General features: G+C 45.0%; 1 protein-coding gene across 2 annotated transcripts in view; it reads right to left on the minus strand.

Moving 5' to 3' along the window:
- Window positions 1-463: 463 nt before the first annotated feature.
- Window positions 464-10,039, minus strand: part of SRGAP3 (SLIT-ROBO Rho GTPase activating protein 3) — a 288,364-nt gene continuing 278,788 nt past the window's right edge. For both annotated transcript variants that reach the window (XM_044663395.1, XM_044663310.1), the window contains exons 21-22: window positions 8,229-8,556; window positions 464-1,750 (exon numbers count right to left, since the gene is read on the minus strand). In XM_044663395.1, coding sequence (XP_044519330.1) covers window positions 1,334-1,750; window positions 8,229-8,556 — 745 coding nt within the window. In that variant the 3' untranslated portion in view covers window positions 464-1,333. The remainder of the gene's footprint in view (window positions 1,751-8,228; window positions 8,557-10,039) is intronic.

Here is a 10,039-nt window from a genome sequence, read left to right on the forward strand (position 1 = left end):
CACTTCCATCAGTACATTTTCCCCTCCCCAAAGGAGGAAAAGAAGAAAGCAATTTCATTTGCATAAACTCTACCAGCTGTATTACACAGTATAGAAAGTGCAAACTCTTACCCCATCAGACTGGCTTCCTGTCTGATCTGGTCAAATATGGCTCATGCGTTTCATGCAAGAGGGAGGACCCCAACCCAAGGGAGACTCTCGGGAATTACTGTGCAACTTGAAATAAACCAATGGAAACCAAAGCCTCCTTGCCTGTTTAGTCCCAATTTGACACGGTGATAATTAGTAAAAAAGAGAAAAAGGCAAATTAAGGATTTCCCAAACAGTCTAAGTTAAACCACTATAGTTACATCTATCGGTTTATTACTACTGCTCTGTTGGGTCTGGAAGTATTCAACACCACTGTATTCTCTTTTTTTTTTTTTCCTTTTTTTTTTTTAAACACATACAACACTGTGCTACGTTTCGGCTTAGGTAATTTATAATCCCCTTTTTCTACACACAAATACAAGGGTTTGGTGGTTGGGGGTGGGTGGCAGGTTCTTATTGTCCATCTCTAGTATACCTTCACGGCAGATGGCTGACCCTTCTCCCTCTTGGGGATTACCGGGAGTCTTTCGAGGCTGGAAACAAGGATAGAGCATAGCCCGCGTGCCGGTGGTGTTGCTGTCTCCTTTCTGAGCTAGACGGTTCCAGAAGGGACACCGCAGTCTCTCGAGATGCCCATTTCCACGGAAGGGAAACCTCCAAAGGTTCTCTTTTTCTATTGCTTCATGCACAGTTGCTGCGTGCCCCCCGGATCTCCCCCAGATCTCCCCGAGAGGCCCCATGAATCCAACCCAACCACTCTACGGGAGATGTTTAGTGGCACAGGTCTGAGGTAAATCTAATTTTCATAAAAAGGAACATGATGCTTTATACACTTGGTATGTGTGTTTACACATATAGTATATGTATATAGATGCATAAATATGTATATATATATACACACCCACAGACACATACGTACATATCTATATATATATAGAATAATTTCCAGTGACAATATGCAGAGAAAGCCTTTTTACACTTTGCCGAAATCTTAGGAAAAGCTTCTGTTCAGGTGACTCCGGTGTATGTACACAGCCGATGCGTATATACACACACTCTATGTCTATCCGTTTCTGCAAATAGATAAATACAGATGGCGACCAACACCCTCCACCTTAACGCTCCGCACACCTTCCCTGCTTAAGCCGTCTTTGGACCATTTTTCTTCTCCCGATACCAAAAGACATCCCCGCCCCGGGGGCTGCCCTGGAGGCGACAACTCGGTTGCGGCAGCGTTCCGGCACTACATGGTCCCCGACTTGTCGGTGGAGCTGTTGGGGAACATCTTTTCGGTGGGGGTCACCGCGGGGCTGCCCATTCCCGAGCTGCTGCTGCTGCTGGATCGGTGCTGGACGACGGGGCGGATGGGCCGCATGGGCGGGGGGCGGAGCTGGGCACCGGCCAGCCGAGCCGACAGCGCGGGCTTGAACGTCGTCATCATCTCGGTGGTGGAGCTGCTGCTGCGGCGCATGGCGGCGTCTGGGTCTCGGATGACGATGGTGTGCAAGGGGCTGGCAGGTTCTGAGCTAACGGAGCCCAGGGGTGGGTTCTTCATGGGCTCTAGAGTGTCCAGGACCACATCTGGAGCCTGCTTGACGGTGTTTTGTCTTTCAAGCTCTCGAAGCTCGTGGAGGGCGGTGCTCATGGTCTTCTCGATGTCCTACAGCGAGGGAAGAAAGCAAACCCATCAGCATCCCCAACCCTAGGGAAGAGCCAGCATGGAGTGGTGAAAAGGGCACAGGACTGGGTGTCCAGACTCCCGAGGTCTTACCAAGCTGTGTTGGCCCTGGACAGGGGGTCTCTCTGGGCTTCGGATTTCTCATATCTATAATGGGGGCGGTCTTCTTCCCACCCCACTAGCCTACACCCTTCCTTATAAGAATCCTGATATTTGGGGATCAAACGGATACCAAAGTGAAAAGTTCTAGACCAATGGAAGAGATGACTCCTCTTGTGAGACTGTGATTTCAGAGACCCAAGCCCTTTTATCGGAGCCTATTGCTTTAGTTTCTAGGTTCTCTGACTCTTAGCACCGCAGAAGAAGAGTTTTATCTAGTACCAACCTGGCTAGAAGCATGGAACTCCTCTACACCATAACTGGCAAGGGGTCTTCCAGTCTTGGTTTGAGCATCTCTAAGGACCCTTCCAGCTTTAAGTCTATGATCCTGTGGCCTCTGGGGACAGAGAACTTAATTCCTTAACAACACAGCATCTTTCTGTTGTGAGACATCTTTCCTTGTTATCAAATATATTGAACCAAGAGCTCCCTTTCTACGACTCCTGCACAGCCTCCCTAATCCTGCCCTCTGGAACTTTTCAAAACGTGTCTATTCCCTACATGACAGACTAGTAATAGGGACGGATCTGGGAACTTCATTGGCCAGGGAAACTCTCAAATGAGGAAAGCCTTCCTTTCCCCTAAGACTGAAGAGTCTTAGAAAGATGACTAGATAGCTGAGAGGATGTGTCCAAATGATAACCCTACAGATATTCTTAAGTTTTCATTTCTCATCTTGAGTCAGAAAATAACTGCTTCTGGGACATCAATTAAACACTTAACTTCCCAGGTATAAGTACAAGATTTCTCAGAAACTGGACTTCTTCTGGAAGGAATCTCTGCCTCTGAGCCTCCTTTGTCTCACTGGTTGCTCTCAGTATTCTAAAAGAAAACTCTCAGGCCAGTTGTGGCTTCATCCCTCTCTAGGCTCCACTCGGCTCTCTAGATTTTCTTTACTACATTGCTGCCCAGGTACCTGTGCCCACTCTCCCCAGCCCCTTTTCAGTTCCCTACAATATGTTCTCTTCCTCCATTAGAATGTAAGCCTCTAGAGGGAAGGGCCTGTCTTTTTCCTTGTATTTGCACTTCCAGCACTTAGTACACTGTCAGTATGTAAGAAATGGTGTTTACTAGATGGCCTGAGATATCCCTTTCAAGTCTGAGATTATATGATTATAATATTATAATTACTAATTATATGACTCTTAATAATCTTAGCTAGATCCTAACTTTAGGGAAAAATGTTCAGTAAGTAAAGTTTGTTTTCCGTGGTAGAGTCCTTCCATCCCCCTTTCTCAAACCTGTTTTTCCCCCTTACCTTTAGTCTTGCCCCCACTAGCCAGATGCCATCTGCTGGCATTGTCTCCTCTGGCTGCCCACAATTCTCACTTTGGGACCACACTAGAGCTTCCTCCCCCCAGGCAGGGCTCCAACCTCCAAACCTTCCTCACCCAATTGGCTGAAACAAAACTTACCTGTCTTGAGTCCCATGTTTTCAGAGCCTTGCTAGATGACTAGTGCTAATTTGACAAATTAACTGAAACTAAAATGTTAATAGTTGACAAAGGCTCGGTGATATCCCTTCTGGAAAATATCTGCATTTTAAAGAAAAGCATAAACCTTGGGAGAAATATGGGTATCATACCCCTTCTTCATCTCACATCTCTCAGATACCTTCTCTCTCCTCCTCTATCCCTGCCTCACACGAAGAGGTGGCCCTTGTCTCTGGCAAGGCAAGTTCCTCCCATTCTATTCTGTCTTTTCCAATTGATGTCCCATGTATTTTCCTACTTCAATCTCTCCATATTTACTGGATACTTGGATACTTCCCTATTGCCTACAAATACATCTATTTCTCCTCTATCCTCAAAAACCTTCACTTGGGGGGCAGCTGGGTAGCTCAGTGGATTGAGAGCCAGGCCTGGAGACGGGAGGTCCTAGGTTCAAATCTGGCCTCAGACACTTCCCAGCCATGTGACCCTGGGCAAGTCACTTGACCCCCATTGCCTACCCTTACCACTCTTCTGCCTTGGAGCCAATATACAGTATTGACTCCAAGACAGAAGGTAAGGGTTTAAAAAAAAAAACAAAAAAAAACTCCTTCACTTGGTCCATCTCTCCATGTATATACCATCCTGTATCTTTTTTCCCTTTTGTGACTAAACTCTTTAAGAAGGCTATCTATACTCTATATCACCATCTCCTTTCCTCTCATTCTCTACCATCTGACTCCTGACCTCATCATTCAACTGAAACTGCCCTTTAAAGTTACTAATGATCTCTTAATTGCCAAACCTAATGGCTTTTCTCAATCTTTCTTTCTTGATCACTGTAGATCACCTTCTTGATACTTTCTTCTCTCTAGATTTTCATGACACTTCTCTCTTCTCCTACTACTGAGACAGCCTGCTCCTGTCTCAGTCTCCTTTGTTGGACCTTCATCCAGGTCATGCATGCCCACTATCCATGGATATCCCCCAAGGTTCTGTCCTGGGCCTTCTCCTCACCACCTATGCTTGGTGATTTCATCAGTTCTCATGGATATCTTCTCTCTGCTGATGATTATCAAACCACTCATATCTCTCCTAACCACTAGTTTTGTATCTCCAACTGCCTAGTGGACCTCTTGAACTGGATGTCCCACAGACACTTTAAACTCAACACATTCAAAACTAAACTTGTTTTCTTTTCTCCAAACCCTTCTCACTTCCCAATTTTCCTACTTCAATCTTCTCAGATGCCCAGGTCCTCAGCTTTGATGTCATTGTTGACTCTTCGCCCTCTCTCACCTCTCCTGTCCAATCTGTTGATCAGTCCCATTGATTCTACTTTTACAACATCTCCTGTGCATACTCCCTTCTCCCCTCTGGTACTGCCACAAGCCTGGTGTGGACCCTGCCTGCCTCAAGGCTCTCCTGACCCTATTCCATCCTTTACTCAGCTGTTAAATTGATCTTTCTAAAGCACAAGTCTGATCTTATTTTAATCACTCCCTGCTCCCCTTCCCAATAATCTCCAATGGTTCCTTATTGCCTTCAGGATCAAATAGAAGATCCTTAACTTGGTGTTTAAAGTCCTTCATAACCTGACCCTCTTTGTATATCTTACTCCACACCAACTATTCTTCAATCCAGTGACATTGGACCACTTTCCTGTACCATGAACAAGACACTTCATCTCTTGGCCTTGGGTGTTTTCATTGGTTGTCCTCCATATCTAGAATGAGCTCCCACCTCATCCCCACCTCCTGACTTCCCTGATTTCCTTCAAGTCTCAGCTAAAACCCTACCTTCTTCAATAAGCCTTCTCCTTAATTTTAGTGCCTTTCTTCTGTTGGTTATTTCCAATCTATTCTGTCTCTCTCTCATGTTTGTACGTAGTTGTTTGCTTGTTGTCTCCCCCATTAGACTGGGAGCTCCTTGAGGGCAGGGACTGTCTTTTGCCTTTCCTCATATTCCTGGAGCCTATCACAGTGTCTGGAACATAGTAGGTACTTAGTAAATGCTCAAAGATTGATTCAGGAGACAACCATCTAGGATAGTCATGCTCCTATCCAATTTTCAGTTTTTTATATATCTTGCTTTTCATATTTTCCTGACCTCATTATGCTCTCTGCTTAATTAAGCCATCTGTTGACATCATTGCTTCCTTTGCTCATTCTAGGCCAGTAGTAGGCCAGCTGAAAGATAAAACTTTTAGAAAACATTTCATCACCTCCCTCACTCTCCCCCAAGGAAAGTGTGAGCCAGAAAGACAGAAAGCTTAAGAGAAAGAGCAGCTTGGCTGAAGCTTGTGCCATGCATTGGTCTGAGAGGTGATGCTGTCTTTTTCCAGAATGAGGGTGCACAGAGCAGCTGGGGAGAGGAATAGAGTTGATGGGTAAGCCAATAGCTCTCCATATTCTACAGCAGGACTGTACGACAGGGCTTCATTTTTTAGTCTGAAATGTTCCAAGTTCCCAGAATACCAGTTATGGTTACAGTCAAATAGGAATATAAAAGCCTATTCCAAAGCCAAGTCAACGGTAGGATTTATTATTCTTTGTTGTGGGGAGAAATTATCTGTTATTCTGGACTGCCTATACTCTAGATTTCCTTCACAATTACACAACCATTGATAAATGACCATAGCATCTCCCCCACCCGCCAATTCACCAGTTCATAAAATACTTGTCTATTTTGGGGGAGTAGATTTTGCCTCCTATACTTATGCTTTCCCTTCCCCTCTAATTCAGAGAGGAGTTGAATTTGTACCTAAAATTTTTTCTTTCCCATTGCAAAAGAAAGTTCCTCAACAAGAGTGTCATGTTATAACAAAGTCCCACACAAAGACTAGGCTCTAGATATTGGGTCACGACATGGTTTTGAGCACACACTCTGCCACTGCCTGGTGGTGGGAACTTAGACAAGTGGCATCCTCTCTCTAAGCCTCAGTTTTCTCATCTGTAAAAATGAGAAAATTAGGTGAAAATCTTAAAAGTCTTGCTCAGTTCTAACATTCTGGGGATCTATGAAATTCTATGAGTCTCTAAAAGATCAGAACTAAGATTTTCAGAGCACTTTAAAGTTTGAAAAGCAAACTATCTTCTTCGAATCTAACAATGATCCAGAGGAATCTGCTTGTTTTGAGGACAGACCTATTATTTTATTAAAGTAAGGAATTCCTTGTATGGAGCCTCCCTCTACTGATGCACACCAGCAGCAACTTAGTCTTGGTGAGCTCTGGAGGGCACTAAGTAACTTGCCCATGATCATATTGAGTAGCAGAGGCAGGATTCGAATCCAATTTTTTCTGATTCCAGATCCATCACTTTAATAATTGACCCTTTTCCTCTTTCTTTAAGTGGGAAAAGAAATTGGAAAGAAAGCTTCCTTCCTGGCTCTTTCTCTTCCTATGGGAGTCATCTGCCTCAGTTTCCACATCCATAAAGCAGGGCAAAAAATCCTTTTGCTGCCTACTTTGCTCATCTATTGTGAAGAGAGTACTTTGCAAACTGCAACTGGCTCCAGAAAAGGGAGCTTCTGTCACAGCCTTCTGGGCATTCCTCCTACACCATGTCCCATCTCCCAACAGGCCATGGGCCAGGAGATGTCCATAATGCACTCACTCCTTCCTTACCTCAGCCTCTTTGGTGCACTGGCTTCTGATAAATGAATCATCTCCAAAGCTTGAAGTTAGTACCACCTTCTACAGGAAGCTTTTTTTATTCTCCTACTCAGAGGTAAATGGTTTTGCCTAAATTTGTATGTATTTTACACATATACTTAGCCACGTCACATCCATGGGTCCTCTCCCCTGATAGAATATGAGTGCCCTTAAGGCACCAATGATTTCATTTTTTTATTTGCATCCCCATGCCCTAACACAGTGCCTTGCACATAGTATGTGTCTAATAAAATACTCGTTGATTGATCATTAATTTCCCTCACTAGCAATCTATACTGATCTTTATTAAGACTTATTTTTAGGGTACAGCTAGGTGGCTCATTGGATAGAGAGCCAGGCCTAGAAACAGGCATTTCTGGGTTCAAATCTGATCTCAGACACTTTTTAGCTATGCGACCCTAGGAAAGTCACTTAACACTCATTGCCCAGCCCTTACTATTTTTCTGTCTTGGAACCAATACACAGTATTGATTCTGGGGCAAAGGTAAGGGTTGAGAAAGACCCAACTTATTTTTTTTTTCTTTTTCTTTTTCTTTTTTTTTTCCCCAACTTATTTTTAAATGTATCAGCTCACAGACATTTTCAACCAGCAAGTGATAAACTAGCAATTGCTCTAGAGGCATCTGATGCTATAGTGGCTAGAACTCAGGGCCTGGAGTCAGGAAGACCTGGGTTTAAATCTTGCCTCAGATATTTACTAGATATTGATCTTGTACCCTAAAACTCTCTCAGCTTGTTTTCTCATCTGTAAAATGGGGATAATGATAGTACTACTACCTGGGAAGATCAAATGAAAAAATTTTTACATATATACATGTTTATAGAGAGCTTTTCAAACCTTGAAATGCTATATAAACACCAGTTGTTATTATTATTGTTTTTTAGCAAGAGCTACCACGTCACTAGTTGATCAAGAGTCCACCAGTTACCCTTTCCAGAGAATATTTGTATTTTTTAATAAAAATCATCCATGCCTTAACCCAGGAGAGGGAACCCCGGGGGGCTCTACTCAAGAGAAGGCTCATGGAATAAAAAAAGAAGGGAAGAGACATTCATGGCTACTGGCCCAGCAGAAGCCCAATTCTCGTCCCAGATGAGGGGCCAGGAGGTGTTGGCCAATGGCTCCACCTGTTCCCTCCCCCTGCTGCCCTTCTGGAGGGACCCCACTCCGTCAGCCCTGCAGCTATCTCCTTACTTCTGCCAGGGCTTCAGCCTCCAAAGATTTGTGGTCCCCGAGGCTGCTGTGCCGCGTGGAGCCGCAGGTCGACCTCAGCGGGTGCCCATCGGAGAGGGCCTTCTTGTCCGGGTAGTTGATGCTGCCGGCGCTTCCGAAGGTTGCCATCTTCCGCTTCTCAGGGCTCTCGATCCTGCCTCGGTTGAGGGGGATTTTGTGGGGGCTGCTGGGGCAGGCAGCTGCTCGAGGTGGGGTGTCTATCCCTGGACCCAGGCCCCGAGGTGGGCTGTGTGTGTCACCCCCACTCCGGCGGCGGGGAATGGCAGCCCCATCTGATCTCAACCGTACTCTGCAAAGGAGCCATGGGGCAGGGGGTCACGGGGAGACAACTTGCAAACATCTCAGCTAACCCACGGGAATTCTACAATAGTGTTAAGTGAACATAATAAACCCTCATTCACTCCAACTTCCATTTTTCATAATTTAAGGAGGCATCAGCCTAGTGTTACTTGGCACTATAAAAAAAAAAAAGGAATTTGCTAAAAGGACAGTGTTTTGTTTTGTTTTATAAAAGGGGGAAAGTTTCACTTTCTCCTAGGAACAATCTGTTGTCAAACATTTAATCTGCAGACAATTCATGGGCTAATAATAATTATTATTTTTCCCCTTGTCGTTAAAGCAGTACCAGCAGAACCTCAAATTGTTGATGCTTTGTTGGCAGCTAGAGTTAGGACACATGCTTTACATAAGCAAATGACATTTCTATAAAAAGTGCTCCGTAATTTTGACTTTGGAATAAATGCAGACAGGCCTTCGCCCAAGAAATCTGATTCGGTGACATCCAACTGGACTGGAATCACTGCTTCCAGGAAAATATTTCTGCTAGTTTACCGTCCCCCAAGAATGTGTCCAGGGACAAAAAAGGGCCACCGTTCACCTTGAACAGCAAATGGCTATTTCCATACAAGGCTGTTTTCAGGGCTCAGGATGTCCATGTAAAGTGGACAGTACGGCAGGGACCCTGGGAAAAATCTGTGCTGCACTCACGTTACACTCACTCCACATTGGCCATGAGGCACAGACACTGGAGGAGGGACTGTAGGGATGGGACTGACTGCCAAGGGGAAAGCCCATCCCTTGGCCCTTTCCCCAGGCATTTTGGAAGCTCTACATTATACTTCGGTGGCATATTAAGGGCTAAAGCATCCTCTGGTAGAAAGGTCACTGGGCTTAGCATAGAGGGTTCTAGGGGCCATATTGTTCATTTGTTGTGTCATTCTTGGCAAATCACCCAAACTCTCCAAACCTGAAGATGAGCATCCTGGCTTGCCTCATGCCTTTTGAGTATCTGATTGGATCATGGATATGAAAGCGCAAATGTAAGCTATTGCATTCTATGAAGGTCATAACGTGACTTTGAAGAGGTTGTTAGGCAAGAAGGGCAGGCTAGAAGGGAAGGGGATGCTGCTTTTGAGTGTTTTGAGAAAGAAGGTTGCATTAAATAGGGGGATGAATGTTAGATGTGGCCAGGAATTCTTTAGTCCTCAGGGTCATTAGCTAAAGCTAAGCAATGCCTGTGGGTGTCCTCCAGCAGGCCTGAGGCACAGGCAGAGAAGAAGAAAGGAAGAGGAGATGAGAGAAAAGAGGAGAGGAAAGAAAAGAGGTGAGTGGAGTTGGGATGGTGGGGAGGAAACAAGAAGAAAGAGGAAAGGAAGAGAGATAGAAAGAGAAAGACAGGAGAAGAGGGAGAGAGAGAGAAAAGGAGAGAAAGATGGGGAGAAAAGGAGAGAGAGGGAGAGGGAGAGGGAGAGGGAGAGAGAGAGGGAGGGAGG

Source organism: Gracilinanus agilis, chromosome 1, assembly GCF_016433145.1.
Source record: "Gracilinanus agilis isolate LMUSP501 chromosome 1, AgileGrace, whole genome shotgun sequence".
Classification (NCBI taxonomy): domain Eukaryota; kingdom Metazoa; phylum Chordata; class Mammalia; order Didelphimorphia; family Didelphidae; genus Gracilinanus; species Gracilinanus agilis.